This window comes from Triticum dicoccoides, chromosome 3B (assembly GCF_002162155.2).
Source record: "Triticum dicoccoides isolate Atlit2015 ecotype Zavitan chromosome 3B, WEW_v2.0, whole genome shotgun sequence".
Lineage (NCBI taxonomy): Eukaryota > Viridiplantae > Streptophyta > Magnoliopsida > Poales > Poaceae > Triticum > Triticum dicoccoides.
This window is the reverse complement of record NC_041385.1, coordinates 601,295,018-601,303,837: the sequence shown is the minus strand read 5'-3', so window position 1 is coordinate 601,303,837 and position 8,820 is coordinate 601,295,018. Positions and strand designations below refer to the sequence as shown.

At 43.7% G+C, this 8,820-nt stretch overlaps 1 protein-coding gene across 6 annotated transcripts; it reads left to right on the top strand.

Annotated features, from left to right (window-relative positions):
- The first annotated feature begins 1,181 nt into the window (after positions 1-1,181).
- On the top strand, positions 1,182-8,604 carry LOC119277361 (type I inositol polyphosphate 5-phosphatase 10-like). Of its 6 annotated transcripts, none has more exons than XM_037558645.1 (13): positions 1,182-1,668; positions 1,863-1,974; positions 2,058-2,133; positions 4,002-4,064; positions 4,161-4,233; positions 4,321-4,425; positions 4,776-5,394; positions 5,465-5,658; positions 5,744-5,852; positions 6,209-6,357; positions 7,047-7,249; positions 7,325-7,380; positions 8,209-8,308. In XM_037558645.1, exons 2-12 carry the CDS (start codon positions 1,945-1,947, stop codon positions 7,351-7,353), a joined length of 1,650 nt encoding a protein of 549 aa, XP_037414542.1. In that variant the 5' UTR covers positions 1,182-1,668; positions 1,863-1,944; the 3' UTR covers positions 7,354-7,380; positions 8,209-8,308. The 6 variants fall into 6 exon arrangements, with proteins under 6 accessions (XP_037414542.1, XP_037414541.1, XP_037414538.1 ...); XM_037558644.1 differs by lacking the exon at positions 8,209-8,308 and adding an exon at positions 7,583-8,126; XM_037558641.1 differs by lacking the exon at positions 7,325-7,380 and having other exon boundaries at positions 8,209-8,604.
- Positions 8,605-8,820: the final 216 nt, after the last annotated feature.

Sequence of the window (8,820 nt, the reverse complement as noted above, 5' to 3'; positions counted from 1 at the left end):
ACCCCGCGATTAACGAGAAAACTGACAAATCTCTATCTAATAATAAAGGGAGAAGTGTTTCTGGCCGTCCATCGCCACTTTTGCAGACACCCCCTACTTCCCTGAGATCAACCCGTGGTCTCGTTTTAAAGTGAGACTAGAAAAAATATCTCGTGTTTTGGACACACACCCCTAAGATTTCTGTTAACCAATCCGTGGTCTTATTTTAAGTGGGGATAGAAACCGTTTTGCTATTTATAGAACAACCCCTGAGGTTTTGGTTAATAAACCCGCCGTCCGTCTATTCAAATGTTTTTTAAAATATTCATATTCATATCTTTTAAATCGTAACTCCAAATTAACCATGTTATATATGAAAATTGACTAAAAAATTGTGTAGAATCTTAATATGATGTTATTTTTACCCATTATTCATTTTTAATTGCTGTTTGGGAACAAATTATAATACTTTTAAATAATATTCATATCTTTTAAACCTTAACTCCAATTTTGATATGTTATACATGAAAATTGATTAGAAAAATGTGTAGAATATGAATATGATGTTGTTATACCTATTAATAATTTTTTAAATGTTGTTTAGGATGCAACCTTAATCAGTAGTGCACGACCCGTCTTTCTTTCGTACGGTTTCCGATCCAGATTAAAAATGAACACGTCAGCAAAATAGATTGGAGACGAAAGAAATCATCTATTTCTCTTTTGCAGGAAAACATTCAATCTATTCATCTTTAATCATGGCGGTACAACGAACATCAGAAATAATAAAAATTACATCCAGATCCGTAGACCATCTAGTGACGACTACAAGCACGCATGTCCGTGGACGAGGTTGGGAAGAAGGATAAACATCAACACTGATAAGATGCCATGTTGTCATAAAGGACGTGGACCTATTGAGATCTTGAGTCATGATTGCTGTGTTAGAGACGTGTGGTATTTGTTTTTTTCGGTTGCAATGCAGGAGCTTTTTTCGCCTGAATTATATCCTTCTCGCCCGATTGATTCCGGGATCATGTAAAGGAGAGCAGGTCGACGTCTGTCCCTTTGCTGTCGGCTCCGGAACGGAATCATGGGGTCTCACGTCGATGCAGCACCCACGTCCAATCCAATCCAAATCCAAGGAAAAGCAACTCGGCCGCTGACACGGTGTCCTCCGACTCCTCCCCCACTTTCTCCCCACCACCACCACCATCTCCCGTCTCCCCCGCTCCGGACGCATCCAGTCGCCTCGCCTCGCCTCACCTCACGTGCGCGCCTCTAACTCGCCGCTCCGGTCAACCCGCCGCCGCATGAGAGATGGTACTACTAGATGTAGATCGTCCAATCCGAACGCATTCCTCTCCTCCCCGTCGGGCCACACCACCCACGGCCTGCCACAGTGTACGTCCCATAATTTATTCTCTCCTTCCGCTGCACTTGTCTCCCGCATTGGTTTAAAGGGAGGTCCACGGAGGGGAGAGGCGGTCCCCGATGGCCCTGCGTCCCTCGCCGGCCTCCTCCCCCCACGCATTGCCGGATTCGAGGGCTCGCCAAGCGCCGCCGCCAAGTGTGCTGCTCTGGCAGGAGTAGTACGGGGGGTTTGCCTGCTTCTTGGCTGGGTTGGCCGAGGGCTTTGGTTTGGGATCGCCGGAGCGCCAGGATCCGGAGGTTCCCTCGAGGCTAAAGGTGGGTGTATACATACGTTGCGGAATTGCCTATTTGGGATCCGTCGGATCGTATCTTCTCGTGTATCTGCATTCTCTGTCAGCGGGCTGGTTGGTTACCTTACCTGAACGCAATTGCAGCAAGAATTTGGTTAAAATTTGCGTTTTGATTAGTTCCGTGTTACCTATGTGAACACTGCCATGATTTCCTTGCAGGTTCTTTAACATTTGACTGTCGAATTTGGTGCTCGGTCTTGAAATTCAGAAAGAAAAAGGCCTTTGCTAGGTTCAACAAGCGATGGCCTCCCCCGGTGAGGAAAAAATGAAGGTGAGATGGTAATTCTATTTCCGCAACCACATTATGCAGAGATGAAAAAAAATTGTCTTCAGCAAACTACATTTGTACTCCAGGGTTGTCGCCCTAAACTTTTCGGTGCCAAGGAGAAGAAATCTGCAAAGAGGACCGACAGTCCAGGCTGCAATGCAGGTCGCCTTTTGTCCTTCACTTTCCCCATGACACATGAAAATACCTTTGGACGTTGTTTTCATCCCATGTTTTAGATTGTAACGGGACATGAGTCTAAAACCTTTCTTTAGTAAATACTATTCCAGTATTGGAAAACTTTAAATCATGATTTTTTTGGGGGGAAAAAAGGACTCCTGCCTGTTATTCTGCAAAGCTCAAAATTAAAAGCGTATAATAATCTTCTTTAACAATTGAAAAGTAACTTTGGTGAAGCAATGTTTTCACCAAATTGTTCCCTAATCGAGCAAGTTTACCGAAAAAGGCTTTCGCCCCGCTTTATAGATAAAGCAAACCGCCAGAGAGCACACATACAGAATCAAGTCCACACACACGCACACACCCAAGTCTCACGATCAAGTACAAAGGTTCTGCTGAGGGCACAGCTCAACAAGCCCAGAAATAAAAAAGGACAGAACACGCCGGACGAAGATGTCGCCTAGTCTGGCTCCGGCGGAGGCGGCGGGGGCGGCGGTGACAGGCGAACGGCCATCGATCGGGGGTCGGCGATGAAGGCTGAGATGGCGTCGCGGTCCAGGGGGCGGCTAAGCGGCCGCCAAAGCTGCAAGAAACCCGAGAGTTTGAAGAGAGCGTCAGTAGACCGACGAAGAGGAGTGCGCTGAATCACTAGCTTATTGCGGACAGTCCAGAGGGTCCAGGCGAGGACCCCAATCTCAAGCCACCTAATGTGGCGAGAAGTCGCGGGGGACATCTGGAGTTCGGCAAATAAGTCCGGGAAGTTGGTGTGGCACCAATCTCCACCGACCGCTTCGCGAAAACAGCTCCAGAGGAACTGAGCGGAAATGCAGGAGAAGAAAATGTGGTTCGAGTCTTCAGGAACCCCATAGAGCGGGCATATGCCAGTACCCGGGCCATTGCGCTTGCGCACCTCCACCCCGGACGGGATCCGACCGCGAATCCACTGCGACATGAAGATGCGGATCTTCAGAGGCAGGCGGATGGACCAAACCATCGAAAGAGGGAGGGGGGCGGCAGATGGGGCGATGGCCAGGTATAGCGACTTGGTGGAGAATTGGCCCGAAGGCTCAAGGCGCCATCGCACCAGGTCAGGGCCACCATCCACCAACGGTTCGTGGAGAGCAACACAGTCAAGCAACTCACACCAGGCGGCGGATTCCATGGGGCCAAAGGCCCGCCGGAAAGCAAGGCGCCCTAAGTCAAGAAGGGCCCTATCAACAGAAATCACGGGGTCGACGGAGATGGAGAAGAGGCCAGGGAAGCGAGCCGCGAAGGGGGTGTCTCCGGCCCAACGATCAAACCAGAACAGCGTCGAAGCTCTAGAGCCCACCGAGATGGAGGTCCCGATACGGAGAACCGGAAGAAGCTGGACGATCGACTGCCAGAACTGAGAGCCTCCAGACTTTTGGCAAAAAGCGAGTGGCTGTCCGCGCAAGTATTTGTTCCGGATGATGTCTTAACCACTTCAAATTTATAGGGGCGAGTTTTACCCAAAAGTATGATGCGACAAAATTGATTGACAAACCTGCAATCCAAACTACTCCCTCCGTTCCAAAATAGATGACCCAACTTTGTACTAAAGTTAGTTCAAAGTTGAGTCATCTATTTTGGAACGGAGGGAGTATCACCTACCATTCCATTTTCGAAACATGACATCATTTTTTAGAACAAAAACATGTCATCATTTCAGTCTTAAATTATATAGAGATTAAGATGAAGCTCCACAATAGTCATTAAATGAGCCTCGCAGTTCTTAAGGTAGCTAATCCCATTAATCAGTTATCCAGAAATCTTTAGTTTGTCTTGAGATAATAGCAGGAATTAAATGTGCCGTATGCTCCTATATATTACAGCACATGAGCTTGGACCAAGTCCTTCTAAGACAGTATCAGCTTCCCCCTTGAGAACACTTTCAGGTACTTTAACATGTAAAATCATGTGTTTTTACCTGATTGTACAGATGTAAAATGTTAGTTTTAATTGGTTTCTTGTCTGTCTTTCATTCAAACCAGGAGTTAAGAGCATACGTCTCAGCCATTTCCTGGCCCAACCTTCTTCTATTAATAGAACAACTGAGCCCGTCAGGTACAACAATGGAAGTTTCATATTCTGTCATTTTCCCATCCTTTTTTGCCAACATACTAGATTCTCCACTCTACTTTCATTGAACAGAATTTTTGTCTCTACCTGGAACGTCGGTGGGAAAGCACCTACTGCTGAACTGAACATGGATGATTTTGTTCCACCTGATGATCGTTCAGATATTTATGTGTTGGGGTAGGTCTTGCACTGATCTTTTAATAGATACAGGAATATTCCCTGCCAACATTACTAATTACACTGCCTGTGTTATATATACCCCCCCCCCCTCCCCACACACACACATAATGTTTAATGCATGAATATTAATTTTCTCATCTACAGGATTCAATGCATAGCTGAAAAAGTTAAAAGTAATCCTTGATTGGTGTGGTAGTAGAATATCATTAACATGTTTAGTATTTGTATTCAGCGCAATTAATCCTGGATTCCTGGTTTACTTTTGAGTTTCAAGAGTATTTAGTGGATTTTTTCCCTTTAACATTGATCTCCATGACATCAATTCTGTCTATTTAATCTTTGAACAGTTTTCAGGAAATTGTTCCTCTCAATGCTGGTAATGTGCTTGTGATAGAAGACAATGAACCAGCTGCAAGGTGGCTTGTTCTTATAAACCAAGCACTAAACTGGCCAGCTGATAATGATACCAATGTCTTTCAGCATCCGACATCTCCATCTGTTGATTCTACTTCATCTCGAGCTTCTTCAAGCCTTGACACTTCATTCTCTGAATTAACAAAAACAGCAAGTGGTTCCACAATCTTCCAGAAATCTTCCCTCAAAGCCATTAGAAAACCTTTCATGCCAATGCAGAGAAAACGGCTTAAGGCCTGCAACTGCCCAGCAGAAATGATCAAATCATCGTACAGGGATGCTTGCTTTCGGCGCCCGAAAAAACATGCTGGCGAGACTGATTCCTCAGGAGAGGAAGAGAAAGAGAACACGAGGGATTCTTGCGGCTCTGTGCTAAGTGAAGTAACTTCCGCTCCCACCGCAAGGGATCAGCTAAAATATAACCTCATAGTATGCAAACAAATGGTTGGAATTTTTGTCACTGTGTGGGTAAAGAAAGAACTAGTACAACACATCGGCCATCTAAGAACGTCTTGCATAGGGCGAGGAATTCTGGGCTGTCTTGGAAACAAGGTCAGGACTAAATCAGATTGAAGTATTGCTGTAACTAATTGTCTGTATCCTGAATACACTTCTACTGCAGGGATGTATATCAGTAAGCATGACAGTGCACCAGACAAGCTTTTGTTTCATCTGCAGCCATTTGGCTTCAGGTCAGAAAGAAGGGGACGAATTCAGAAGAAACTCTGATGTTCTAGAGATAATGCGGCTCACACTGTTTTCGAGGCTTTGCAGGAAAATTGGGCGAAGAATTCCTGAGAAAATTCTTGAGCATGAGTAAGAATCTGGTGATATATATGATTGTACATCTGTCCCTTGTCAGTTTAATATTCTGTAACTAATTAATGCACTTTTATCTCAGTAAGGTGATATGGTTTGGGGATTTGAACTACCGTATTGCACTGAGCTATGAAGATACAAAAAGGCTTTTGACGGAAAATAATTGGGATGCCCTTTTCGAAAAGGATCAGGTAACTTTGTATTAGTTGAATCAATCTAGTTATGAATCAAAATTTGAACTACTCACTGAAAGACGGCAAACAAATGCATTTATTATCTGTTTGCTAAAAAGTTGGTACTACTCCCTCCGTCCGGAAATACTTGTCATTAAAATGGCTAAAAGGGGATGCATCTAGACGTCTTTTAGTTCGAGATACATCTCTTTTTGTCCATTTTAATGACAAGTATTTTCGGACGGAGGGAGTACTAAAGAAATCCGAAAAGGTGATATCAAATCTTTCAAATGATTCCCTTATTGCGCCCAAACCATAGTTGTCCACTTCTGCAAATTTTCCCTTCCTTGATATTCAGTATGTTCATTCTTCAGCTAAAAATTGAACGAGATGCCGGACGAGTGTTCAGGGGATGGAATGAGGGGAAGATATATTTTGCTCCCACATACAAGTACTCCTCTAACTCGGATGCATATGCTGGTGAGACTGCAACATCAAACAAAAAGAGGAGAACGCCAGCATGGTATGTAACTATGTACAATTTTAAGTAGTTCCATATCAAGGAAGCCCTGTCTGGGAAATAGAGAAAGCGTAATGTCATAATATTCCATTCAGCTGTTGCTGTAGGCACAAACTTAAGGCCTTCTTTATTTTCATGCCATCTTAAATCCTAGCGGCTGTTCATTCCACCATAAGGTAAACATAGAAATCTTCCTAAGAGTTTTTTTTAGGGAACATGCACAAAAGCTTTGCGTATCTTTTCGTTAAGCATGCGAATTGACAAGAGTCAAATGTACAATATATCCTAAACGGCTCGACAATTGGCTATTGTTCCACACTTCTACTGGGAAGTCACAAAGAACCCACCAAAAAAAAGTTCAAAAGTCCTATTGGTTGCAATCCCACAAATCAAACACCCCACTTAAGAAAAATTCCGAAGGAGTAGAATCCTAGAAAAACTCTTTGAAATCGAACCAAAGAGGCCCGAGCATGCAGTCTAACATTACCATTGGCGTTCACTGCAAGTGGCAATAGCTCTCTAAGTACTTCCATGCAAAAGTAAATAAGTAAAATAAATGCCGCACACAGTAGTTCTGATATACATACAATAAGCTAACGTATTAAAGTTCCAGTTTGTGATATTATGCTTGTGAACCATTCGGCGCTCGACGCATTCCATTGCATACATCTTAAGTAATTGAACTTCTTCAGGTGTGATAGAATATTGTGGCAAGGTGACGGCACTTCACAGTTGTCCTACTACCGTGGAGAGTCCCGATTTTCAGATCATCGTCCTGTCTGTGGAACCTTCATTGTCGAAGTTGAGGCACTAAACAGAAAGACAAAGAGGCGCTCATCTAATGCTGACATGAAAATCGGTGCTGAAGAGCTTTTACCAACGGACAAGAATAAGGGTAAAGGTACTGCACTTCTTCACACACAGTGGTCATTTTCTAATCTTTCATATCCCAAATTTTGGCCTAGAACAGGTGTGTATGTCAAGGCCAATACAAAGTGACGATATCCCATTGTGGCTTCCTGTTAGGTAACAACAATGGAATCGAATAAACATGATGCATTGTTGTTTAACTACAGAAGTTCTATTGCATTTTCTCATAAGATACATAGAACCATCTTAAGAGTCGAGCTTAAGTATATTTTCAACCCATAATCGGTCATACCCCACACGCACTTTAGCCCTGGACTCATACAGAAGACTGAAGTATGTCCCTGCTTCCATTTTGCAGGCACATCACGGAGTGTGAGCTTCCACAAATAACACAATAATGTGCATGCCAGTTCTACAAAGAAAAACGTATATGCATCACGTTGTCAAGAATCGTGCATAGATTTGTTTGGATGACGGTTAAAAACCGGCCTGATGCTCCTGTTTCAAACAGGGCAACAGACTCTGGAAGTGGAAGGATAATGTCTAGTTTTCATTCCATTTTTTCCCAACGCAGTCCAAAAGAAAAAGATAAGTCTCCTTTTAAAGGAGGTGATTTGGTTATATACCTGATGATAGGATTAAACCAGCCAATATTCTTTGGTCTGTAATTTTTCCAGTTGTAAGTATAATTGTACTATGACAAGATGAAGCAACAAATTTCTTTTGACGGCAATTTTTTAACAAGCCACGAGCATTTTGAAATGCGCATAATGTTCTTTTGTTCTTTCTACCGATTTCACAGCACTGTGTCTTGCAACTGTGTACTCTTATTTCAAAAGACAGATAGAGTTAGGTAATAGAAATGCACATAGATGGATGGATTCATAATGTATTACCCATATACTAGTATGAAGCTGGAGCATGCTACACCATTACTTCCCCCCTCTTCTTAAACTTGACCATGAGATCATTCTTCATCTGCAGAAGAACCGGCACACTGGGATTCGTCATGTGCCTCTCCAACACCTCCAGATCAAAGTTCCACACCATGGTGGCGGCGATGCTGTTACCTGAGCAACCACGATGTTCTTGTTAAGGCATGACCTTGGGCCCATGTTGAAACATAACTTGTAAGATGGATGCACGATGACTCGATGACATCCTCTGAGATCCATTCTTCCCATGACGTAGATCGAGATCAGAATGGTCAGATCTCATATGGTGGCAACTAGATTGGGTATGTGTCCTTCGTCGCTCCCCGCCGCCATCTACTTCGCCTCGTTGACCCTAACACTCTTAATATAGCATGTGGCCTGGTTATATGTCAATTGAATGGTTTGACATCTTCAGTTGGTAGAGCTATAGATTCTTTGCATCTCTTCGTACCACTGTCCACATCACCCCAATGATCCTAAGTTCCTAACTCTTGTTACCGAACCAGTAGCAAGTGTGACTTGCGGAATATCAATGATAGCAAGTGTGAATTGCGGAATATAAAGGGAATAAGAGACAACCAATGTATTTCCTCGAATTCAAATACCACCTATATCCTACTCTCCGTTGAGGGGGGCAGACACACTCCCCCCTCCCACCCCT

What these genes read in the sequence shown, in the direction of transcription:
- LOC119277361 (XM_037558640.1), top strand. Translation starts at nt 1,945, where the DNA reads ATGGCCTCCCCCGGTGAGGAAAAAATGAAG. An exon ending in AGAACAACTGAGCCCGTCAG is followed by an intron (nt 4,234 to 4,320) that starts GTACAACAATGG and finishes TTCATTGAACAG; the next exon opens with AATTTTTGTCTCTACCTGGA. An exon ending in AAGAGGAGAACGCCAGCATG is followed by an intron (nt 6,358 to 7,046) that starts GTATGTAACTAT and finishes GAACTTCTTCAG; the next exon opens with GTGTGATAGAATATTGTGGC.